This window comes from Lagenorhynchus albirostris, chromosome 11, assembly GCF_949774975.1.
Source record: "Lagenorhynchus albirostris chromosome 11, mLagAlb1.1, whole genome shotgun sequence".
Taxonomy (NCBI): domain Eukaryota; kingdom Metazoa; phylum Chordata; class Mammalia; order Artiodactyla; family Delphinidae; genus Lagenorhynchus; species Lagenorhynchus albirostris.
In genome coordinates this window covers 33,808,903-33,836,582 of record NC_083105.1, presented here as the reverse complement: position 1 = coordinate 33,836,582, position 27,680 = coordinate 33,808,903, and the positions used below count along the sequence as shown (strand labels likewise).

General features: G+C 35.5%; 2 protein-coding genes across 4 annotated transcripts in view; one reads left to right on the top strand and one right to left on the bottom strand.

The window, feature by feature from the left end:
- Positions 1–27,680, top strand: part of NTS (neurotensin) — a 400,777-nt gene that overhangs the window by 336,098 nt on the left and 36,999 nt on the right. The gene's annotated exons all lie outside the window — the stretch shown is intronic.
- Positions 1–27,680, bottom strand: part of RASSF9 (Ras association domain family member 9) — a 33,150-nt gene that overhangs the window by 5,257 nt on the left and 213 nt on the right. For 2 of the 3 annotated variants that reach the window (XM_060165520.1, XM_060165521.1), the window contains exons 2-3: positions 27,179–27,489; positions 979–2,209 (exon numbers count right to left, since the gene is read on the bottom strand). In XM_060165520.1, coding sequence (XP_060021503.1) covers positions 979–2,209; positions 27,179–27,225 — 1,278 coding nt within the window. In that variant the 5' untranslated portion in view covers positions 27,226–27,489. Of the gene's footprint in view, positions 1–824; positions 2,210–27,178; positions 27,490–27,680 lie in introns of those variants that run through there. The other variant, XM_060165522.1, reaches the window with a different exon arrangement.

Sequence of the window (27,680 nt, the reverse complement as noted above, 5' to 3'; positions counted from 1 at the left end):
TAGATGAAGTACTACAAAGATAATCTGAATTATAATGTAGCAGAATAAAAGATTTTTGTCCATATTAGGTCCTATCTATATGTTCAGAGACAAAATGCTAATATTAATACTTATGGCACATAGAACTCTATTTTACCCACACGAAGGACCCCAAGTTGCATCCCTTCAACCTTTGTAGATAAGGTATAATCTAACAGGACTAGGACCCTGTGATTTTCCTCTGTGACCCACGCCATATCTCATTCAAGGAATGAAACTGCACAGACCATTGGTCTGACCAAAGTTTTGCATATCAGGGAGAGAAAGCACATTCATATCCCTTAATAATTTTAGCCTTCTATACTCCTCTCTGATCCACTGCTGGTATTTGTACATGTCCCAATAGCAACCCTTCCCACTTCCTGTCATCTAGGCCTAACAGGTAGAGGGGTTCAGGAAGTAACAGAGACGATACACATTCTAAATATCAATGAAAAGAATCAGAATTTGAATTAATACAGTTACAATATAGTAGCTGTCATGTACTTTACAGATTATAAAATTCCAATGATACATTGTTGAAAAATACATAACAGTACATTTTAATTTTACTTGTTCATGTGTATAGTTTCAATATATTGACTAATATCAAGAATTAGTTTGCAGTTTGAATAAATCATTTCTCACAGAAGCTATGAGATAATTCCCATCAAATTATTTCTCTGTTATATACCTGCAAGCTATTTGTGCTGCATTCTTAATAAAGAGTTCATTGTTTGAACTTGCAATAATTAGGTCACATTGGAACTCTTAAATCAAAAACAAACTTACAAAATTCTCTAGTTTTTATTAACTACCGAACACTTTAACGTGATTTACATTTTTTTGCAGAATGGAATATTTAATGTTTCCTACTAAATTAAACAAACGCGAACAACATTGAAGTAGGTCAGAAAGAAGCCATTCAAATTATGTTGACAACAGCACCATATCTCCTACCGTTGTTTCTGAGTCCTGACTGTGGTTAGAGCTGATACCAGTGTCCGAGTCTGTGTCATTTGAATACATGTTAAATACTCTTTGAGTAAAAGGAGGAACCTCCCCACTGCTGGTAGGGACCTCAGATTCCTTTCCTCTGTTTTCCTTTAGCTGGCATTCATCTTTGTTGCCAATATGAAGGGAATTGAACTCTTTGGCCAGGAGCTCATATTCTTTAGCTTTCATCTGAAGCAATGAGTCACTGTATTTAATCTCTTTCTGGATGCCACTCAAGTAAGAGTGGATTTTCAAACCAGCTTTCATGCTTTTCTCCAAATCACACTTAACACTTTCTAAATTAGAGCCTTCAAGTTCACTTGCAGCTGCCCCTTCCGCATCTTCATTTATCTCTGTGCAAATACTTTTTACCTCTTGTTCTATTTCGGCAGAGAGCTTATCAATGAGCTTTCTATAATATGTTAGTCGTTCCTCCAGCTGTACAATTCCATCACTTTCTCTCAGGTCCTCCAGAATCTGGTTTTCATCATACTCCAAGCCTAGTTTTTGCTCAACTTCACCGAAACTGGGCATCAAATATGCATCCTGGACATAATTTTCTCCATCATTTTCTACCCGGTTGAGGTGGAATTTAGCTTCACACTTTTCAATTTCCAGATCCAGCTCTCTCATTCTCTTGACTTGTTGATGAATAGTATGATCCTGGGAAATAATCAGATGAACTAATGTCTCCATACTATCTCGCTCTTGGGAAACTGTGTCCTGCTTAATTTTAGCCAGTTTCCGGAAAGTTTTTCTGACTATTCTCTTTTGCTTATCTGGTGGTAATGTCTTCATGTAATTTGCTGGGCTGAGCTCCCACAGTTTTTCTGTGTTTTGCATTAATTTGGCTTCAGCTGTCCGCCACAAGGGAACTGGAAGAAAAGCATCTGCTTTAACCAAAACAAACTGCATATTAGGCTGCTCATCTCCCCATGCTTTCCAAAGCTTCAGGATTCTTGTTAGTGGGGGAAGAACCCGTTCAGAGCCTCTCCACTTTTCTATGATGCAGTAATCACTGGGCTTCCCCAGAAGAAATCGTTTCTCTCCAAACGTAGTCTCGTGTTCCTCAAGCAAAGCCTGGATGATGTCAGCAGAGGTGGTGCGTTTGGTCAGCCCACAGACAATCTTCTCTTCTTGGCAAACCCAAACCACAATTTCTTTCTCTTCTGAATCCATGTCTTTAGTTGGAGATCTGAAAGAAAAACAAAGTACATTATATTACTGTCATCACCTGTGTAAACTCAGAAAGATGATTTAACTTTAATACCCTTTCTAGATTTTACCATTAATGAGAGATGCATTTTGAGGTTGAGACTACATAAGAATCAGAAGTTTTATGGCAAGAAAAAAAAAGTTGAGACCATGAAAGATATCTTAATTTCCTTTTTAATTCCTAGTGGGCTCTGGAAAGAGCAAATTGTCATCAAAGACAACGGAGGCTATTTTATCTTTAGAAGTCAGCCACAATATAACTACAGTTAGAACTGGCAGAATTAAGACAATAATCAAAGTGGAGATTAATGAGAAGTAGAATAAGACTGTTTTGCTGGAGCCTTAGAACTGGGGAATAACCATGGAAGCATAAGTAGGATGTTATTAAAGTCATAGAGCTGAAAATAGTCCATTACTGAAATTAGTGATTATTTAATTCTACGAGTATTTATTGTATGCCAACCATGTGCCAGACATATCAGAAGATGCTAAACATACAGCAATAAGCAAGGGAGACAAGGACACAGACATAAATGTGGAATTAATATAATATCAGATAGTGGCAAATGCTAGGAAGAAAGTTAAACTGAATGAAGGGATAGAGAATTACTTAAGGAGAGGTCTACTTTATTTAAAGAGCTTAGGAGAGACTTCTCTAAGAAGGTGACGTTTGAATAGGAACATAAATTCACACAGTTAGCAGTGACGCAAGTGAAGATTCAACCCAAGGAAGAAAGCTGGCTCCAAAGTATACTTCTAACAGATACACTATAAAAACAAGTTTACAAGTTCGATGGTTTAGACGTGTGGATTAAATTGGAAAAAAATCATTACTTCTAAAAGAGGAACTTTATAACATAAATTCGCTTTTGATAGCAATGGAACCATAGCACCTCATTAGAGCACCCAACTGGTCAAGGAAGGACTTTTCCCAATGGTCGGCCATGGAGAAAAGTATGTGGAAATGTGTTACCTTCTGTGCCTTTCTCTTATTAATCTTGTTCCTGCTTCGATGCAGTAATAAAGGATTTTGACTGGCCTGGATGCCTCCCTTAGCTGACAAAACTCTCATGTATATAAAAGCCCTACTGCTATCTCCTTAGAGTAATTCCTACGTCCTGTTCCACTTTCTGGCTCGGGAAACATCAGTTCTGGGTCTGTAGCTAAGGTGACACATGAGTTATAAAGGCTTCAGCTCTACACTGCAGCTGTGAAGACTGGGAAGCAGGGATCAGGGAGTCCTTATGTATACTAGAATAATAATAAGGACATACATGACAATTCCCCAATACTTCCAGGATCCCCACTCTAATTGGGATTCTCTTGTTTTGGAAGGAGCAAGTTCTTATATATTACAGCTTCTACTAGAGATCTGCTAGTTTTCGGCTCATGTGGATTATGTAACACTGACAGTCATTATGCACAATCAAGAAAGATATTATTATTTCCATATGACATATGAGAAAATTAGTGCCTTTATTGATAGCCTCACAGTCCAACTGGTTCCAAACCCCCTTTTTTTAAAAAGTCTACTCTAAACGTCCTTGTATTTTCTTGAGTCAGTTATTTTCTAAATATTTTGAGGAATTTTTACAACCATCATTCAAACCAGCTAATTTTCAAAAACTTCTGCCACTTGACTGAGCATGTTTAAAAGTAATGACCATTCTTTATTGAATGTAGGCAATAAATCTTCCATACCTAGTATAAACTTCATCATGTTTAATTCTACTTTGTAGCAGGCTTAGGATTTTGAAAACTGTGTTTATTTTATAGTGTGGCTCCAATTGAGTTTCTATTCATTCATTCATTTGACAAATATTTGCCGAGCACCTCCTCTGTGTTTGACACTGTCATGGAAATGTGGATCATAGAAAGACTTGTATGATTTATTAGACAGTATCCCTGGCTAATTGTGGGAAACACTGCTTGGGTTGGGAAGGAAACACTTACGTGTCTGTTCTAGTGCTAAGTTTCTTATTACATCAACAGTTCCCAAATGTTAGACTGATGACCCCTGGTATTATTTCATTAAAAAAATTAGAAATATATAAAAGATGCAAAATAAATATTAAAAATAAACCAATTTAGGAATCTTATAGAATCACTACTTTTTCAAAATAATTGTTTTCATTTGGTCCCAGATCCATGTAAACCTAGTCATCTGATATAAGTAAGGAATTTAATTCTAGAGCTGGGACTAAATAAAATGCTCCCTTCCCAACCTTTGAAAGTTTACTATCTAGTATAAGTAATGACATCCCCAAACACATATATAACAAAGGTTAAAAATACAAACTTAACACTAGATAATTTGGTTTGTTATGTAATATAATGTAACAAACTTCTTACCTAATGATTCAAATTTAGCAGTTGAGACATTAACCTCCAATTCTAATGCAACAAAATAAAAATAAACACATCCATTGCATGACTTAGTGTTTGTTTTGTTTTGCTCTGCTTTGCTTCTGTGTATGTTTATTGGAAGGAAGGGATAAAGATTTTTACTGGATCTTAAACTTCCCGGAGAACATACTATAACCACATAAAGACTGAAAAATCATAAAGCTTTAATTCATATAATCGCATATTCCAATAATTTACTTCTATTTTCTATTTTTATCCGTGTTTTAGTTCCATTTATAAATAACTTCATTGTTGATCTGATTAATATTTTTTTTCTTTTCATATTTTACCTTTGCTCACTCAATGTTACTTAATGGTGCAAATTAAATTTTTTTTCTGTATATTGGAATATGTTTGTTGATAATTACTATTTCCAATCCAACAAAGTTACTTTTATTTTAGAAATTTCTTGGCCTGCAGCATTCTTGATTTTACTTATGTACATGGTAGTTACTAATATCATCCCCATTTTACAGATAAGGCAACTGAGATAAAGACAGGGTAAGTAACTTGCCTAAAGTCACAAAGCTAGAAAGTAGAAATGTTCCTTCCAACTCTGGCTTTAGATGTTAACCTACAACTAATCCCTGAAAATAAATTACAATAGCCATTATGACTACCCACTCACAAATATTTCCCAATTTGTGAATTGATTACATTTCAAACGTGATTTTTTTTAATTACTTGAAACTCAGTGCATTTTTCCTATGAAATTAAAATTCCACCTTATATAATCAATGAAATCCCCGTTTTGAATGCTTTTAGGTAAAGTATAAATTTGGTTCCTTCAACTCTATCATTCTTTTCTTTTTGAACACCCAGTATAAAGGCAAGTATTGAGAGAGTCCCATGTATCTGATTCTGTAATATTAAAGGAGTAGAGACAAAGAGATTCTCAGCAGATGTAAGGTTAACATGGATGGAGGTTACAGGAGTGGTTCTCTCTAGATACTACTGGAGAAAGTAACAGCAGGTGGACATTGAGATAGGAGGCTATATAGGAATATGATAGCTGTTCACAAGTATAGGTTATTTACAGTGCAACTGGCTACAAATTGGGAACTGCTTGGATTAGAGGATTCAAAATTTATAACTTCTGTGTTACATTATAGGGTAAAAGCATTTACCTAAAAATACTACGTTAATCAAAATAAAGTAACTACCACACTGACATTTAATTCACACCAGTTTAAATTTTTAGGTTAATTTGCTAAATGTTCATGTATACAATTCGAAAGTAGATATGAAAGTTGATAAGCCAGAATTTAATCAGGTCATGGTTTCATATAGCAAGGATATTTTCTTTAACATCCACTTCAGGGAGGCAGAAACAAAGGAGACACAAAATGTTTTAAAATGCCTTGCATAATGTTACGTAGGGTACCTCAAATTTTGCTTATGATCAAAACACACAAAAACCAATAAAGCTTAAGAAATTTTACCATGAAATAGTATTAACAATTGAATAAGATTATGGCTGTGTTTTGTCTTGATTTGAACTAGTTTGTTTATTTCAAGAATGGTTCCTAAGAAAAGAGAAAATGCTCTTGATATCTAAACTGTGACTCCCACCAACACATAACTGTTGTACCCAATCATCTTTAACTACGCTTTAGTCATTGGAAACTGAACTAAAAGTAATTTGAAACACTGTTCAACAGGTTTTACTACACATTCTAAATATATATTATACTACATCTATGATTATGTAGTATACATTATGACATTTCTCATGCACATACTTTTAAAAATTGTGTATGTATTTAAACACTTCATTAAATTTGATAATATTAATATATCCTAAGATTCTCATGGAAGAATTGTCTTGTTGCTTAGCATGCTCTGTTTAATTTATTTTAAAATAGTTTATAATCACAAAATATGTTTGAAAATTATTTACATACACAGAAGAAAATAAAAAGCATTCATAATGCTACAGTATCCATTTTTATCTAATGCTTTAAATTCTTTTTTTTCCCTCTGAAACATTAACAAGATTTATTTGTGAAGATCTGCAAAATAGATATGGTGGGAACAATCCTTGATATTTTAAAATATATTTCATCTTAACTATCACTAATTCATTTTGAATTCTGATAAATCATTTTTTTCTACTCCCCTGTACCCTTCACTGTAATACTGCAGTATATATATATCTCACTCACATTTCTCACAAGATTGCTTCAAATATCAGATAAGTGAAAGGAAAAGAGTGCTTTAAAAATTGTGAAAAATGTACTGGCTAAATATAGGTTATTAACTCTAATGGTAAAATTACTGTTATTACTACTTAATGCAGAGAAGGGTATAGTGTTTTTAGTATTGTTATTCAGTAACTTTACTGAGCTTGCCACAGTAGTTAACAATATTATTTTATAAATATTTTCCAACCTATCCCACAATATTTGTTCACCTGCTTTGACTAGTCAATATTTTTGCAAGTACACTTCCAATATAACACAACTGTTTAGCTAATAAGAGATGTTTAAAAAGATCATTAATATAATCTTTGGATCACAGATGAGATGAGAATGCTTTTAATCTTTCTCTGATTTAGAGCTCTCTGATTCTGACTGAGTGTGTTAATGAAGCATATTACTCTGAAAATAAATATATACATATATTTATATATTTGATTATTCTTCTACGACTATTTCAGTATTCAGTTTTTGCCTTTTTAGAGTATCTTCATCAGACAATTAAGAAAATTTATATGCCAAATGAAGCTCTTCAACAACATGTGTCAGCCTCACTTACAGGCACTTTTCCATATTTATTCTGAAATAGAGTGAAATATATGAGAATTTTTGTGAGAATTTTTGCATTTACTCAATTATCAATCAGGAACTTAAAAATATTTCTCCAGTGATAATTAGTTTTAATGCCACAAAAACACACAGAATTAAGATGAGTTGGCTAGGAATTACAAATGCAACATTCATACAATCAAATATTTCTTCAACAAACTTTCACTGAGTATGGTGCACAAAGCACTAGGGAATAAATCAACTATTTAAATCTGGAAGTCTTAAGATAAAGTATTAAATGGGATATTTTGATGTCAAATTGAAGATCCCACAAAATAAGTATTTACAGAAAAAAGATTGTGTGAAGGCAGAGAAAAATAAAGGTAAATGGATAATATTTAGTTATCTTTATTCAGTTGTCCAGAAAGAATAAAAGGCATTGAAGTTGGGGCCCAGGAGAATAACTCAAAGAACAACATTTCTTCCTAGTATCTCAGACATTAAAGTTTAATTGAAATTTGATGTATAAAGCTTATCAGGACAAATAGTTCATATTGACCCCTACTTTCAAAAAAATAAGAATCATCAAAATAATAAATTATTAATTAAGAATAATTACATTATATTATGATATGCTTCTAAAACACAGTATATGAAAACTAGCAATCTATAGGTACTTATAGAAAATATTTGGATTTCTGAGTGCATCTTTCCTTAGAACCTATGTTATAATTCTTTGTTTCCTAAGCCAGCCTGGAAAGTATGATACTAACACAATCTAGCTGCCATATATAGGAGTGATTCTGAAATGCTCTTATTGCTTGGCTCTCTGCAGAATCATATTCCATGCTTGGAAATCAAGAGTTACAACTTTTTCAGTTCCAAGCTATTGGTGGCACCTGTGTCTGCAAATAGTGATGCACAAGTCTCCAACAGATTAAAGGATAAAGACCTGTGAAGCTTTGGGGGCATATTGGGGGCATATCTGAATGTTGGCCCAATGCCCGAAGACAGTTCTCTGTTTCCTTTTTATTACCATTACCATTACTTATTATTTACCATTACTTACCATTACTTATTATTTACCATTACTTATTATTACCATTACTTCTTATTTAAACTGAATACTCTCCTTATAAACCAGTTGTTCTCTACTAGGGGTGATTTTGCCCCCCAAGAGACATTTGGCAATGTGTGGGGACATTTTTTTTCACACTAGGGTCTGGGGGTGCCACTAGCATGGGCAGAGCAAAGAATGATCTAGACAAAATGTCAACAGTTGTGCTGTTGAAGAATCCTGATCCATATTTACAACAAAATATACTTTCATCACAGCTTTATCTATAGCCTTTTCTTCTTACATCTTCTGGAGAATCTATGAGTAAAATACATGAAAATAAAAATAACAAGTAAGGGAGACATTTCCAATCTCAAGTAGACTAAAATAAACAATACAAGTTGGTATTCTACTTAATGGAATGCAAATAGAACTTTTTCTCCTTTCACCCCATAGCCAATCTTTATGCTTATTATTATTAATCTGCCTAACTGGACTTCCCTCTGTTACTCCCAGGGCTGGTCCTACGAATACTAATATTTGCATTAAGATGCTATAGGAACACAAATATTCAAAATAGGGTTAATTTTAGTTCAGGAAAAAACTTGCATTCACAGACTTCATTAAGAAATAGTAAATCTTCCTTCTTCATTAAGAATAGTATTTGAGGGCTTCCCTGGTGGCACAGTGGTTGAGAGTCCGCCTGCCGATGCAGGGGACACAGGTTCATGCCCCGGTCCGGGAAGATCCCACATGCCGCGGAGCGGCTGGGCCCGTGAGCCATGGCCGCTGAGCCTGCGCGTCCGGAGCCTGTGCTCCGCAACGGGAGAGGCCACAACAGTGAGAGGCCCGCATACCACAAAAAAAAAAAAAAAAAAAGTCAGTAAATAACACTTGGAATAGACTAACTCAACAATGCAAGGTTCAGAAATGATGATTAGGAATGGGAGCAATAAAACAGCAATAAAAGAAATTTGATTTCAGTATATTTATTGCAGGCTCAAATCTAACAATACCTTGTAGAAAGTCACATTGCTTTGAATAAAAGCATATAATTAATTAAAGAATAAAGATGGGTGATGATGAAGAGCAAGTTTACTGAATCATGTTCCATACCAAATGTTATAAACTGGTATTTGAATTTACAAACCCAGCTCTATACCAATTATGAAGTTTAAAATCCTGAGGATGCCACAAATAGTCTGGATGGTGAAGGTTTAAATTACATGTCACAGCTATTTTCGAACTAAAAGATCAAACTTCCAAATTTAATAGCATCTCTTCCCAATAATCAAAATTATCACAGTACAACTACAGTGAGTTTAGGTAATAAATTACTTAGCTTCACTATGATTATGTAAGAGAAAAATTTATATTTGTGTACTATAATTGGCTTTTATTAAGAGAAAAGTAATGACCCAAACACGGAAATTTCAAGACAGAATTTGGTAAAGATAAAAGTTTAAAGAAACGATTGACAAAAAAGTTCTACGTAATCAACTGAATCCATTCTAAGTTAGTTATCCCCCAAATAAATCGTCCTTTTGAATTATGGTACAACTTTTTATAACTGGATTCAACATTCATTTCTTAACAGAACCGTAGTTTTAGTAAATGTAAACAAATGCTGAGGGTAAGATGCTACAGAAAATAAGATGATCTCATGGGGGGAAAGTGGCGTGTGTGTTGTGTGTGTGTGATGAATTGGGAGATTGGGATTGACATCTATACACTAATATGTATAAAATAGATAACTAATAAGGAAAAAAAAGTGCATCAAAATTTACTTAAAAAACTGTTCATCCAGCATTGTTTGTTATTAACAATCCAACAAGATCTACATTCATACACTGTAAAACTATTCATTTTGAAAAATTAAGAAGTATGTAAAAATTATATCATTTCTGTGTAAAAACGCTTGTATACACATCACACATTACACATAAAATGTATTAAAAAAGAAAGAATAAATACTAAGGGAGTAAATTTAAAAACAAAAAAGAAGATGATCTTTACGTTCAGAAATGTGTCATACATAGGAAGGAGAAAAGATATGTTTAGAGAGAAAGAGATTTTAAAAGTTCAAGACCGTCTTAAACATTATTGGAAATCATGAGATACATTCTGTATAAATATGCTACAAAATTTAAAGAATAAAAACAAGTATCAAAGTTGAGTAATATTTAATAAACAATAATAAGACGCAGAAGTTGACCTCAGTGTCTTCAGTTCATTCTCAATTCCCATAACCCTTTGAGGAAAGTCCGATTAGGTAAAAGAGCCTCATGAGATTTCATTTGGGACACGATGCTGATTTGGAGCTTGTCTGTAAGGAAGACCCTTTCAGATTTTTACTTAACATGATTATGTCTGGGCCTGGTAGTTGAGGAAAAGCTACTTGGAAAACAATAGTAAGGCGACTAGGGAGAAGAACAATGGGATGTGTGTAAAAGGAGACATTAGATAATAATAGCTCACATTTATTGAATGCTTAATATGTGCCAGACATTGTTCTAAGTGCTTTATACCTACTAACTCATATAATTTTTGTCACCTATCAGATAGGTCCTATAGTAAAATCCATTTCACAGATTAAAAAGCTGCGTCACAAGAGATTAAGGACTTGTTCAATACCACCCTCAGCTAATAAGTGGGGGAAAATAAGGATAATGTGGAACTAAGGAAAATAAGAATAATTTGGATAAATGAGTTAGAATTGAATCCACACTGAGGAACTCCCTACTGCCTAATACAATAATCAAAATGTTTCATTAAGTTTTATCTCTGAAAACAAGGTACCAAATCTGATTCAGATGTAGTAATTGGGCTTCCCTGGTGGCACAGTGGTTGAGAGTCTGCCTGCCGATGCAGGGGACACAGGTACATGCCACGGAGCGGCTGGGCCCATGAGCCATGGCTGCTGAGCCTGCTCATGCAGAGCCTGTGCTCCGCAATGGGAGAGGCCACAGCAGTGAGAGGCCCGCGTACCGCAAAACAAAAAAACCTATTTTAAGTTTGTTTTGGCTATTTTATTTATTTATTTATTTATTTAATTTTTTAAAAATTTATTTTATTTATTTATTTTTGGCTGCGTTGGGTCTTCATTGCTGCGCACGTGCTTTTCTCTGGTTGTGGCGAGTGCAGGCTACTCTTGGTTGCGGTGGGTGCGCGGGCTTCTCATTGCGGTGGCTTCTCTTGTTGCGGAGCACAGGCTCTAGGCACACAGGCTTCAGTAGTTGTGGCACATGGGCTCAGTAGTTGCGGTGGACGGGCTTAGTTGCTCCGTGGCATGTGGGATCATCCCGGACCAGGGCTTGAACCCACGTTCCCCGCACTGGCAGGTGGATTCTTAACCACTGCGCCACCAGGGAAGTCCCTTGTTTTGGCTATTTTCTGTACTTAAAAATTGATCACCTTAGGCACCCTGAAGGCATTTGATGTAAACCAAATATACTATTGACGGGATTCAAGACATGATACCCCAAAATATGGCACCTTGGTATACTGAATATGGTAAGCTGAAGGTGTTTTAGAAAATGGGAGAAACAGGGAGTTCACTTGGACTTTTCACCCAAGCCTCTCCCCTGAAACAGGTCCTAACACCCTCACTTGAGAGATACCCTTCCTATACCTGAAGGAAAGGAGTGTCCTTATCTCTGAAGACAAAGGGATGAGAAGAATCCAACCAAACAGGCCCTGCTAAATGTCTCCCAGTTTAGTTTACTACGCTTACTTCATATCCTTTGACCTACCTACCACACTTCTCCATGAATGTCCACTCTTCACTAAACCTAGCATAAAACAACACAGGTTTAACCATTTTTTTAGGTCTTCATTTCCTTAGGAAGGCTCCTGTGTCATGCAAAACTTACGTTAAGTCAACTTGAATTCTTTTCTCCTGTTAGTCTGTTTTGGTCCGTTTAATTTTCAGAGCCAGTCAGGGACCTTAAGAGCGTCAAGAAAAACTTGTTATTCCTCTACACTGTGCATAAAATTAAAAAAAAAAAAACGATATTAAGTGACAATTTTGATTCCTTCTGTAAAGTACACACGCACAGACACACAACATAAAGTTTAAGCAAAATTAAAATTAATGAAGCAGGCAAATGGTGAGGAAACTCTCTGGCCCACAAGCTAACTCAGCTCTGGTTATTTTACACAGAGTATGGTACACGCCCTCTGAAGTAACATTTTTTTGAGATCACAGTACTGCAGTCTCAGGAGGATAATCACAGGACGTGTCAGCCACAAATAATACAAGTCTTTCCTTAGGTCTCTATGAAAATCTGGATCACTGTTTTGATAGATGAAGCATGAAAATAATGCTATCAAATAATTTTCACGAAACACAGACTATTGACATTTTATTAAAACAGTTTTAAAATTGGAGTCCTTCAGAAAATTAATCACTCTATGAAAAATTGGGGCAGTCAAAAATTAAAACTACCTTGAAAATTAAAATTTTATACATATATACGCATAGAAGAAAAATCACTAGTTTTGTGCTCTACTAACACCAGTTTAATTTTCTAGGGAGTAATAATATAAGTCAGTCACGTAGGACAAGAAAAACCCTAGACATTCCATACCTGCAGGGTAGCTATAATACTGTACATAATTCCCATAAACAGAGAAAAGGGAAGGGAATATGTAAAGAATGTGTATTGGGGACTATGGGGGGGTTAAGTAAACTAAGCTCATAGTTCAGATTCCAGAAATTGATTATACTCAAAATGTAAATATTTAACATGTAGTATTTACTAGATGAAATGCTGAGAAAATACCTACTCTCATTGGAAATTCTAGGGCTAACTTCCAAGTGTTACCTGTGCCTGGCAAATAGCTAAAGTTTCCTTATTGATTTATACTTTGTAAAGAAATATTTCATAATAACAAAGCATATTTATTAAAGGAAAGTTACCTAGCCTGAATATTTAGTTTAACGATAGCTGTAGTTATGTCAACTACTAACAGTTTTTCTTTTGGCAGCTAAGCCCGTAATTGGTTTTGCCTTCTTAGTGGAAGCTATTTCCTAATGATGGTGACTTTCAGCTTGTATCTGCCTGCAGCCACCTACTCTTCCCTCTCTAAATGTATTCTGAAATATGTTGGCAGATTTGAATGGCACTAGAAATATGTAAGAATTTGAATTATCCAGTAGGATAGCTGAAAATACAAGATGACCTCCTTTATCCCTGATTTCCATGTTCTGAACATACTCTATAATAAACAGTAATAAACTGTGACTTCCAATTGGAAGCTTCATCGAAAATAATCAGCTCTTCACATTAGTCACAAATCAATTACCTAAAGAACAACAAAAAATTAATAACTTTGAGAAACAAGAATATACCAGGGCCTGTCATGCCATTTTGTTAAGGAAAAGGAGCTACTTGAAAACATCACTGATAAGAGAAAAATACTGGTCATCTACATCAAAAGTATCTTACATCCATTTACTTTCCCAAAGTTTTAAACTCTTTAATATGCTCTGAATTTCACTGCTTTCACCTCCTCTAGGACTTTGCTTCATAATTTATCCCTTCTTAAACTCATTTTATCGTCTACCTTTACTTCTGGGCCTTCCTGCTACCAGGTCACATTATAACAACCATCCTTTGACCACATACACACCTCAACTATCTTCCCTTCACAGACTCAAATAATAACCCACAGTCACTTTCTCTAGTTTACCTCTTTCCAGGAACAACCACCATAAAGTGACTTCCGCCCCCCCCCCCCACACACACAACAGAAATATTTCTTCCTAGGTTTATCAGAGATCTAACCTCCAAACCCAAGTGCCATTTTTGGAACTGATCTGCCTCGACCTCTTTGTAATATTACGCATTGTGACCTTTTCCTCCCATTCTTGCAGCAGTCCATTCCTTGATTTCACTCTCCACGGCTCTTCCTTTCCCTTTCTAGCTTCTTCTCAGTTCTGACATGGGCCTTGCTTCCTCTGCATATTCAGTAAATGTAGGTGTCATGCAGGGGTGGCCACAAATTCTTTGTAGCTCCTTCCATTGAGAGATGGAGTCTATTTCTTTTTGCTCGACTAGACCTTGGGACTAAGTATGGCCAATAGAATATGGTAAAAAACATGTGTGCGAGTTCTAGAGTCCAGGCTTCAAGAAACCTTGCAGCTTCTGCCTTCTTCTTCCTGTAATGCTGTCCTGAGACTGCTGTTTGATGAAAAAGCTTGAGATGAAAGACCACATCAAGAGAGAGAGAGAGACCCAGCCATCTCAGTTGTCCCATCGGAACCTAAGCCTTGACTAACCCACTGCTCGTGAGATAGCCAAAGTAAAACTCAGAAGAACCACCCCAGTTTACTCAGAAAATCATAGCAAATAATACATTGTTGTTTTCAGCCACTAATTTTTATGATGTCTTATTGCCAGTAAGTGATAACTGATACAATAGGCATCCCGCAGGTTTCTATGACTCATTTCTTGTCTCATTATATACACCTTATGGGTGACTGTAATATCACCCACAACTTTATCAACCAACTGAATGATGATAGTTCCCAAATTTACTTATTTTTTCCCTTGAGCTCCAGACCAATATTCCAAACTTTGTTTTGACATGTTTATTTGATCATTATGTTACTCACAGCCACCTCAAATTTGGCCCATCAAAACTAATTCACCATCCTCTCCTCTCATATCTCAAACTATTCCACCTCTTGATTTCCCATCTTACTAAATGTAATCACTATCTCCCCACCCTTTCTCTCAAGTTTGAAAACTGGGAGTCTTCCTAGATTCCTTTGTCTGTCTCATTCCCCTTTAACAACCAGTCCCCATGTCTGTTTTACTCTTTCTCCCAAATGTCTCAAATATACGCCCTCCTATCTATCACCACTACTACAATTCGGACAACTTCCAGTTTTACAATAAGTTACTGTAATAAGTTAGGACATATTATATTATGATAAACTCCTGCCCACTTCACATTTGTGCTCCATAATACTGTCAGGCTTCCCTTTTTAAACTGCAAATCTAGCTGTGTACCTTCCTTGTTTAAAATCTTTAAATGGTTTCCAAGTCCTGCATTTTCAATTTGTTTACCTTTCTTCCTCTCCCTCATCACCCCTCCCCTCTCTGTCTCTGTCTCTCTCTTACTCTCTCTTCTGTTCTCTGTTTCTCTCCTGCCTGTTCCTAGAATTCCTTCCATGATCTGATTCCTCCAACTGAGAGCCAAGCACTCTGTAATAGACACCTTGAGCTAGCTATTCCTAACATCTTGCTGATCTCTGACAGATCTAACGTGAGGGTAACTGGCTGTCACTGTAACATCTATCACGCTATGAATTGCTAGACTGGATTGCACTGTATCTGCCATGCTTTTATTTTTCACTCTGGGCTTTTCCATAACCTATTTCCTTGGCTTGAAACACCTTTTTTCCCCTTTCTTCATCTAACTCTTACTCTGTTTCAAATGTTGCTTCCTCTAGGAAAATTCCCTTATCATCTCTGAATAACCCCATTCCCGCCACTCCAGATGGAAATGGATGCCCATTCTTGATGCTTCCACAGAACCCATTGTACATTGAGTGGTAGCATTTTCTACCTTCGTTTTTTGCTAGTTTGCCAGTCAGGTCCTGGACTGACTCTTTCATCTTTGAAGCCTAAGAGCCTAAGACAATAAATGTTAAATGTTCTTTTATTTTTTGGAGCATGAGAGGAGGAAGGGGGTTCGGGGGAGGTATATAAAGGGAATTTTTCAGTCAACTAGGGCCTGGCGGTTACAACTATCCCACCATATATTTTTGTAAATAAAATTTTGTTTAAGTACAGTCATGCTCATTTAATTATGTACTGCCTGTGTCTGTTTTCATGCCACATTGACAGAGTTGAGTGGTTGAGACAGTGACATTATGGCTGGAATAACCTAAATATTTATTATGAGGCCTTTTACTCAAAATGTTTGCCAACTCCTGACCTAGATGATTTACCTGCACCAAAAATCTAGATTTTGTTTAGTTAAATACTAAAATGTTATTTGAACTCCAATATCTATGTAATAGTTCTGTGTATTATTCTCTAGGGGACAAGAAAGTAAAAATAATGTGGTCTTTAAACAGAAGAATGTATGATCTCATGGAAGTCACGGCCTTGTTTGGAAGTAATTTCAACCAAAGGCAATGACTGAAGGCTCACTAAGAGGATGGCTGTGAAATGCTTCATGGAGAATGAGTGGGTTTAACATAGGATTAGTCAGCGTGAAGGCCTTGGCTGGGAAACCAGTGTGTTTTGCCTTTAAAGTCCCATTCCAGGTGCAGTGTGTTCCATATTAATCAGTCCCATATGGATGTCAGGAGGGCTGGCAGTAGGTTGGATGAAAGGCTGCTTTCACAGCGCAGTGTGTCCAAACACCAGGTGTTTGGAGGTGGAATATTTGGAAACATTCAAGTGACACCTTGAATTTTTTTACTCTAAACCCTGATGTTCTTCCCTCCCCCGAGTTACCCTTGCCATTTTTTCTGTTCTGTATGATAATGCAACTATATTCCTATTTACTCAGACCCCAAATTGTAGTTATCACTGAATCTTTTTTTCCATCCTGATACTTTCTGTTGTCCCCATACACTCCGTTTTGAATTCCTATAAATTCCGCCTCTATAGTGACTCTTATAACTGTAATCTCTATCTGAAATTTCTTGTTCATTTATTGTTTCCTTACTGTCTGCCCGTCCACCACTGTACTATAAGCTCAATGAGAACAGAGACCTTGACTGCCTTTCTCATTGCTGTATCCCCAGCACCTAGAATAACATGTAGCACACATTATAAGGTAAATAAATATTTTTTGTTGAATACATGGACTTTATTATGATACTTTAAAATGCCTGCCTTGTATTTTAATTATTTACATATGTCTGTGTGTCTACTAATCAACAAGTTCCTTAAAGTATGGTCCATATCTGATTCACATTTAATCTTAATAAAGCCCTCAAAGTATGAGGTTCATTTGATATTGCTGAATTTTTAAAAATCATCACATAACCAGTATCTTGAGTCCCCAGAAGGGAAATATATACAAGTAGATGCCCAACCTGATATGGTGGGATAGTTTAGAATGTTTTGTTTTAAGATGCTAAGGTAGATAAGAAAGCAGTACTATAATATGCTCAGATATGTAAAGCACTATACAGCACAAGCTGCCAGCTTACTTAATTCTCTAAACAGTGACTACAGCAAGGTCTCCTAACTAAAAGTAGAACCACTAAAAACGATCATTTAAAAAAAAATGACTTAGTCTAAGTTTCATGCCGATCATTAATAATTCTAGGAAAATGTTCTTTGACTTTCACTACTAGAGTGAAAGAACAAGCAGTCAAGAAATTAAAGCTAATACTTTGTGGTCCACTGCTGTAAAGTGGCTAACGTCCTGTGCTCTGAAAAAATATGAAATCTCAAAGGTCCAGTATAGCTTCATAAGTGCTTTTTCTAATGGCGTACAACTCTTTTCTTCATATGAGACTGTAGTTATTATATGTCTACTCCATGAAGACATCCATGGTTTTTCAATAGCACTTCTCATAGGTTCCACACAAATGTAATTTTATGCAGAGCTAAAAATAGGTATCTTCAGTTTCTACTGTTGAGGACTGTGGTCTCCCCCAAACTGATGTGCTGCTGCTAGATCTTAAAGTACTCTCAGTTAACCATAACTGCAGGGAATTCCAGAAGGATTGACAAATGCCAGAGTAAATGAGGAGTGAATGAGTAACCAAAGGTATTGGAGATGGCTGTAAAATGTCTTAGTCATTGGTTGAGAACAGGAAGCATACACTGTGCAGTCCATCAATAAACCCCAGACACAAAATTCCTACCGATTATATACCATCATTAGTAAGAATAAAAATTTGTTGAAATTGGACCACTATCTGCATTAGTGGAATTACCATTTAAAAGATCCACAAAATAGTAGAATAACTTAATTCTATAAGCTGATACACTGACTAGTTTAATAGGATTATTAGAACAAATAGCAGTCAATTACAGTTGACTGTAAGTCTATTACTGTTATATAAACACATCCTTAACATTTTTTTTCAATTGTAAAATACTGTTTTCACCAACCAAGCAAGATTCTGGATTCTCACCAAACTGACCATATTACTGCCTGCTTCCTGAATTCTTTTCTTTTGATTATCCTGAGTCATTCCTAGCTTTGTGTGCTTCAGCCCCTCCTACATCTTTCTGTACACCTTGTCGTGTTCCCTTCTCTTGTCCAAGCCTGTCCCCTAACTGTGGAAGTTTCATAAACACTATCTAATGTGATGATGCTCCATTTATTTTTCTTTATCTCCATTCACTTCTCTTATATACTTCTACTTAGAGTCAATCAAAAACATTTAGTGACACCTACTCTATAGAGGAACAGCCTTCCTAAGACATTATACTTTCATTTTATAAATTGTATTATAAATATAACTTTATTTACCCTGTCAACGGTAGTTCCCCATGGAAGAGTGATTTTTTTAAAAGTTCATGCATGAGATACTAAACTATAGTGCTCTTTTCTCAATTAGGAGTTTAATCCCTTAAGAATGAGGTGGTGTCTTTGCATGTTTGGTATAATAAAAAACACAGAGTTTACCAGTCCTAAAGAAATAAAATAAAAAGATAGCTACTCCTAACATTCTTATATTTGTATTACTAAACTTAAAATTGTGCTTAGCAAACACTCAATAATTCTTAGATATTATAATTTATAGACTAATCATATGTCTTTATAATTGGAAATAAACACATTTGACTTTTACCGTAATGGTACCTTTCCTGGTGGAGGTTATGTGGCAATGCATCATGTTTAGGTAAAATAAAATTACCAAAAAAATCCTTCTTTCAATTCTATTTTTAAAAGTTTTCTTGAAAAAAAGCAGGACAAGAGAATTAAATTCTACTCTGCAGAGGAAATTTTAAAACCACAGAAGCTTAGAGATGAAAGGGACCTTAAGTATCCAAATCAATCTCTCATATTTTTAGACAAAGATAACACTAAAATATTCAAATTATGTATCCTTTGTTCTTATCAAAAGTCCACAAAGACACATAAGGAACTGTCTCTTAAACTATGCTATGCATTGCAAAATCATTAATAGTCTCATAATTTTGCTCAGATGCGGTGTGAGGATTAAACATAAAAGCTGTCAGAATTGAAATACTTCATCAAGATCCAAGGATAGTATTGCACAACATTTATAGACTCATTTCTAATTATATTCAGTAATTTATAATGTATCTCTTTGTATCTAGGGAGGAAAAGAGATCAGTGATGATCAGGAAAAGAGAACAGAAGTTCTAGTGAGTCAAGGTTGAGATTTTGAAGCCATAAATATCATGTTTAGGTGTTAAAAACTTAGATATACTTCATAACATATTTAATCCAAGAGGCCTGAACAAGGAGTGAATATTTACTGAGCTTTTATTATGTCCTAGCACCATGCTAAATTTTTATATATAATCAGATTTAATCCAAATTCTTGATGGTTTAAGATTAACTCTATTTTAGAGATGAGAAAACTAAATACTAAATAGGCCATACAGAGTAAGGGTTAAGAGCATGGATTCGAATTCTGTCTCTGCCACTTATTAACTGTTGCACTGCTCTGGGTCTTAATGGGCTTACATGTGAAATAGGAGAAGTAGTAGTACCTTCTTCACAGTGTAATTTTTTTTTTTTTAAAGAAGATGTTGGGGGTACGAGTTCATTAATTTATTCATTTATTTTTTTTGGCTGTGTTGGGTCTTCGTTTCTGTGCGAGGGCTTTCTCTAGTTGTGGCAAGCGGGGGCCACTGTTCATCGCGGTGCACGGCCCTCTCACTATGGCGGCCTCTCGTTGCTGAGCACAGGCTCCAGACGCGCAGGCTCCGTAGTTGTGGCTCACGGGCCCAGTTGCTCCGCGGCATGCGGGATCCTCCCAGACCAGGGCTCGAACCCGTGTCCCCTGCATTAGCAGGCAGATTCTCAACCACTGCGCCACCAGGGAAGCCCCACAGTGTAATTTTAAGTATTATGTAAATTACTTAGACCAGTGCACATAATAAGTGTTATAAGAAGTATTAGCAGAGGTGGATTTACCCTGAAGCTAATGAAGTTTAAGCATAAGGGCTTCCTCATTTGCACAGTCACATTCCGAGGCCCCATAACGACCTTAGTGATATTATTAATCAGAACTTTAAAGAGCAACTTATTTAATACCCATTAAATATGTCAGCATATTTAATACCTATTGCTCATTTTAAAGAGCAACCCCTTCAATTGTCAAACTTAAATTTGCCTTTGCTTGTTGTTATTATTGTTATCGTCGTATTAGAAAGATGAAATATTTGCCCCAGTGCATACAACTAGTAATGGCAAATCTGAGATATGACCGAAAGTCTAGGTGACTAAAGAGCTGGAGTTCTTAACTAAGATAATTTTCTGCCTGTTTCTAGCATTTTCCCTTTGTCTTATAACTGTAATTATCTTATAGAAAGAGCATAAATCCTCCTTTCATGTGAGAAAATAAGTATTTCCCCAACTGTATTTCCCTCTTACCTCCAAAGAAGGAGGAAATGTTCCACATTCAGCAGTGAGTGGGGTCTATAGTAGCCAACTACCATCATCCACCAAACCTCACTCACATACATACATGGTTGCATTCCAGGAGCGTGAAAGGAAGTGAGAGCATCCCTAGAGAAGAATGAGTAACCCTGCACCTTGGTTTGTTCTCTACCAGAAGTCCAGTAAAGTCTCTTACAGCATCTATTTCTCAACTATGACCCTTAACCATTTGAAAGCAAGGAGTTAAGCCTAGAAGCAGGGGTGATGAGAGATCAACCTTGAATTTATGGATTCATTCTTTAACTTACCCATGAGTCCATTCACTGCAAATGTACTGATTTACTACTCTGACACAAGTGCTTTATGGGGACCAGCTGTATTTGGAGAGTATATGTTGAATTCATTTGTTCAATCAACAAATATTTATTGAGCATCTACTCACTGTTTATCTAGAAAGAAACAAGATAGATGAGGTCCCTGATCTCAGAGTGTATACTCAATTTTTTTATAGCTATCTTAAGTCACTTTACTTATAAAAACAGAGGGCATTCTAGCCTGCAGATATAAACCTTTGAGAATAATTTGCCTTGTTTGTCAGCATATTTAATACCCATTGCTCATTTTCATTCTTGAAATATTTTTCTTATCACTGCCAATGCTAAAGTGTCTCCCCAAGGCTCTATTCCATTCATATAAGTAATGGTCACTGTTGGGTGACCATTCACATTACTAATCGCTTTAAATTACTATCAACAGATATGCAAACTTTCTCTAGAAGGTGTAGCCTTACAACAGGCTCCACAATAATTGAATCACAATCTATTTTTAAAAACCAAATAATTGACTCTTAAGAGATCAGTGTTGTATGTGTTATGTGTGTTTTGCCAAAGGGATGTCTTTTAAAACTCCTAAGCAAGTATACGTGAAAGAACATTAGCACACAGAAGTATGCTGAACTTTTTCCTTTCACATGTACTTGGCGCAGATGGCATTTTGCCTTATTTTAGAAAGCCAATATGCTAGGGACAAAGAGATCTCTTGTCAAGGACTGGAATACACATTCACCTGGAAGAGGTAAAGTCATACTCCTACTTCAACTTTCTTTCATTTTTAGAACTAAAATCAAAAGAAGAGAGCCATACTTTTGTGAATTACCTAGAGCCATTATCAGATCTCCCAAACGACATACCAATCAAATAACATCAAAACTTTCTAAGTTATACAGTCCAGCTAATAAAGAGGCTATGTAAATAAAATTGTTAACCAGCTACAAACTTTTAAAAACTTTTTAAAAATCCTTAAGATTTTCACCTTGACATTCTTCATGAATTGATACGGTACATAATAAAACATCTTATGTAGTGGATTTTAAGTTGGGTTATAGTTTTTTTGAGTGACAATTCAAGATCTAACCTAGAGCTCAATTTCACCGCTGCCGCTGCTCTCAGGATATTTTTGCCAGGGATAGAGCATTCCAATCATTGTTCCTAATGCGCTGTCTCTGTCAAGTAATAACTACTTAAGTTACCAGGTATTATCAGGGGAAATCTCTTTCAGGAACACCTGGGAACTAAAAAGATGTATGTACTCAAATATCCAGCATTTCTCAAGCCAATTTAAGGGCCCTTTCAAATATTTATTGGAGGTTAGACAAAACAGTACAAGATAATTTCCCGTTCTGCAGAATTCATAAATTACCATACTTCTAATTACAAAGAGAAAACATCCAGCTTGCCAGCAACTTCTACCATGACCTCAAAACTCAATTCTTCCTTCTGATGAAGTAACTGTGGCATGAGGTGCTTAAGAGAGCAATATGAGGCACCTGGTTTTAAAACAACTTCGTTAGATATGTTCTAATTCATTCAAAAGCAAATGCAGATTTTATGTGTCAATTATACAACAATAGAGCTGTGTTATTTACTTCTAATAATTTTATTACAAATATATTTTTTGGAGACTTTTGATTTCAAGTTGATATTAGGACAATGCTTGTTATCACCTGTGATATAGGTCTAGGAAAAGCCAAAAGAAAGCCAAGAGCTGACTGAATGGTACCTAACAATAATTATAAGGCCTTATTCACTAAATTAGATCCTTTCGTATTCATTGTTATTATCAATGAATCACCTGAAAGAACAATTCTGATTTTATATATCCAACAAACATATGAAATACTGCTTTAGTCTGGCAATTTTTTGCTCTAGCAAGGTTTGGTTAAAAAGTCCAACCAATTTTCTGCCCTCAAATTTTATTAATTAAAACACCAAGAAATCGTAACTCCCAACCGAGAATCCCCCAGATCTTTAAAGTGACATTCCACTTTTCTGAACTTATAAAAAAAAAAGTTGCTGATTGCTATTTAGAAGCATTAGCTTTTAAAGAAATCATTGTTTTGAAAATAGAACCTACAGATGGAACTTATGTGAATACTTGAATATGTTAATAATCTGAATTCAATTGTTGAATGACCATATGAATGTTGAGTAAATTCATGCTTCATTATTTCCTTCTTTGGGTTTTCTATGAGAAACAAAAGCCACCTAGTGACTTTTAGAAAATATTTTCAGAAACTTGAATAGCTTATTGAAAAGAAAATATCTAGACTCTCCAACGTTTTTATTCTTCACGTGAACATAAAGTTGCTTAAGAAGGTAGTTATCAATCTTTGGGATTCAGTCACAGAACATTTTATTATTATGGAACCAAAGTAAACAGTCCATCTCCTGAGACCAAAAGGTCTTCTGAAAATTGTACTCTTCCTATTAAATGTTATGAAAATTAGAAAATTTTAAAAAAATAATTCTGAGCATAAAGATTTTACATTGGCTCCATTTCTTTTATTTGCATGAAAGTTAGAAACGAAAAGCATCAGGGCGGGGGTGGGTGGGATGAATTGGGAGATTGGGATTGACATATATACACTAATATGTATAAAATAGATAACTAATAAGAACCTGCTGTATAGCACAGGGAACTCCACTTCGCCGTACAGTAGAAACTAACACAACATTGTCAAACAACTATACCTCAATAATAATAATAAAAAAAAAAGAAATGAAAAGCATAAAATGTTTGTGTGTCCAAATAAAATCATTTTGTGACCAAGTATTATTTTCAGATTTCCTGAAGACTGTTTTCCAGATTTTTAAATCGAATGATTCTTAACATTTAGAAAATATTTTCTGGTAGGGGAGGATTAGCTTGGTGTCCAAATCCATATAATTATTTGTCCATCTCCCTGGTTTTTGGATTTTATCAAATATCAACCAATCCTTTATAAAGTATTCACTTTTATATAATACCAGCTGATCTCAGATGATGCTAGAGAATAAAATGATTACTGTGTTTTTGATTTGAATACAAATTATAATTTTAGTTTATAAAATTATATAAACAACTGTATTATATACGTCCATCACATACCAGGCACTGCCCTGGGAATTAGAACACAATGGGGACTAGACAGATATGGCCCTGCCCTCCTTAACCTTTACAGTGTGTGTTTTCTAAAAGTTTTTTATGCCTAATACTTTGAAGTTTCATTTGTTTTCCATCCTGTCTCTAAAACTCTCAAATATCCATGTGTTATGAGACTATTTACAGAGCTACCTTAGGACGTTCAATCTTGGGTGATAAATATTCTGAGTGAACAAAACTGAAAAGACAGAACAGGATGCAGAAAAGTTCAATAAACTTTCTCAAAATTTTATGATCTCAAAATCCTAATATTCCCTCGAAAAATCCTCATTTTTTCCTGCTGACAAAGATACAATTATATTCAAGTTGTTCTTTTAACTGTATAAATGTTATATCACAATGTATACAAATATATTGCTCAAATTTTTCCTTTACATTCTACAAGGAATTTTATACAATATATTTGAAGAATGCATTGGCTGTTATCAGATAACTGTTTTATCATCAATCGAAGAATGAATCTATCAAAGGATGAATCACTTGTCATTTAAGGAAAGTTATTGGTTTCTATATTTTGCAGTGGAATTATTTAAATCATTATGGAACCCAGGAAATGAAATTGATAAACTTAATCATGTAACTAAGTTTCATCTGTAGTTTCACCTTTGTGAAGGTGAAAAAACAGACAAAACAAAAATATCTCATCTATATCAAAACTAAACCTTGAAAAAAACAAATATACATTAATTGTATTTCAACACACCTTGTGGCTTATTTACTGCTTAGTTTGAAATACCCATATTTTTACGTCCCTAGCTACCCCTGTGGTTTAAGCAACGTTAAGGATTGGAAAAATACAAATCTTTAAAGGGAGGCACTCAGTTATTACAGCAACTCATGCACAGCCTCACTATTACCACTTTCGCCAAAACACACGTTCATAAAAAAGCATCACCTTCAGGAAGCACCATTCCATTTTGTCAGAGCAACTTAAAATACTATTAAGTTCCCCATCTTTTATTGTTTCCTTCCACTTTTTCATAATTTTGCATAGAAAAAATATTTTTAAAATGTTTGTATACTCACCTCCCTGAACAAAGCTAGTTTTATGGGTAGAGTAGATTTTGCAGTGGCAAATTAAGGCAACAAAAGTGGCCATATGAGGGAAACTCACAGGGGTGCATGCAGTTTTATTGCACTGTTATTTGGCGTACCAATGACAGAATTCTTGAATTAGTTAACACACACACACAGATACACAACAACTCTGAACTACAGGGATAGTATTCAGAAAGATCACTATGCCAAAAACATAACTTGTTTTGTAATACCATGAACTTTCCTGAAGTAATTTTTTATATATTTTTACAGCATTTAAACAGACACACTTCAAAACTGATGCTACTGAAAAATCCTTTAAAAAGTAGGAGGATTTTCTTTTGGTAAGGGGAGTCGTCTGAAATATTTTTTAATGCATCGACACTAGGAAAATACAAGCCTATTTTTGATAACTATCACTACCATAGTTTTTAATACTACCCAGACATATTTCTTTATTTTAACATACAGTTTCATTAATTATCATAAATACCATATTCGTGACATATCAGATTATTAGAAAATAAAACAGGTTTAGCAAGTTTGATAGTATTGATTATTGCTGCTTTTGTTTCTTAAGCTAGTCAACTAAACCATAAAGACATTGGAATGAGGTAATAACAGAATTTTTCAAGTAGACATTCATGCCCAAAATAAAGTCTGGAGATTTACTTTAAAGTTGTACCACTATATTGTCATGCAGACCCTCTAAAATAATTGTATCATTTCCTACCATGTAATTGTATGCTTTTAAATTGACACTAAGTAAATTATGACAAGTACAAACAGGTGTGATTGAGAGAAGAGTTGTGGAAAAGCGCTTATGCCAAAACAAGTATGTTTAAAAAGTAAAGCCCGTGCCTACAATTAGCCTCACATTTTTTTAGGCATAAAAATGTAGCACTTGAGTTAATAAAATATTTAATAGGACTGATACACACATACTGACTCAAGAAAAATCTGTGTGTGTGTGTGAAATATGTTTATTTACACAATGGGCATTGCCGGCTTGAAAACAGCAAATCAAATCAAAGTAAAATCGTAATAATAAGGATTAAGAAGGACAGCTGTTTGAATCCTTTTTTAGTGCCTAAAATCACCTAAATTTCTCAAAGATTTTTGAAAGAATGAGTTCACAAAAAGTTTCTCTACAGAGTATTTTCACTTTGGGAACTTGCCAGGTTTTAGGAATGCCCCACTCAAAAAGGAAGCCAAAGCATTGTTTCCGGATTGTATCAGCAGCTCTGTTTTTCTGTTCTAATTAGTGGTTAATAAATTCTAGTTACATCTTCATCAAAATGTTAACTCTTCCTATAATATACTAAAATTCTGTCTAAAGCAAAATAAAACTTGCCATCCCACTACTCTCAAATAGGCGAGGCAACAAACAAGAAGAAGGTGATGCTAGTGGTGGAAACCAGAAGTGGCCAAAGGGAGAAAAAAGGAGTCAAAATAATCATCCTTTATTTTCAGAGATCCTTGAACTGGTCACTGCAATCATTGTTACTGGAACAATATCCTCACCAGTTGAGTGTACACGCTAGCCCTAACTCCCTAGAGCTTTGTTCCCCAGGAGCAATTTTCATCAGAATCTAACTGCAACAAAACACATACTTTCACAACAGAAGCTCCCGAATACACACACGCTGGACTTTACCTGTTTTTATGCCGAGTCTTCAGCAAGTTCCTTCCAAAGGGAGCCATGGCCCGCCAGGCCAGCGAACAGCAAGGACAGTATCTCAAAGTTCTCTGGGGATGGGGGAGATATCTGGATTTCTAGGGTGAAGGGAAGAGACCTGGAAGCTTCCTCTTCACCTCCTCAGATGCTCCTGGCTTTCAGCTCATTCGTACCCGTCTGAAGGGAGCTGCTGGAAGTTGTGCAACTGGTTGCTTAACTTTGAACTGCGGGATTGCCGTGGCTGCTTGCACCTTTGGAGACCTGCCCAGCTTCAGCCTCGAAGGAGGCGTCTGGAGGCAGGAAAAGGAAAAGAAAAAAAAGAGAGAGAACGAGAGGAAGGGAGGAGGACTCTATTGTGTTCTATAGTTATCTGCAGACTTGCTAAAAGAGCTGCCACCCCACAGGCATGGTAATACCCACGGAATGGGAATTTCACTCGCTTTGGAAACCCCCCTCTTCCGCTCTCCACGCCCAACCACAC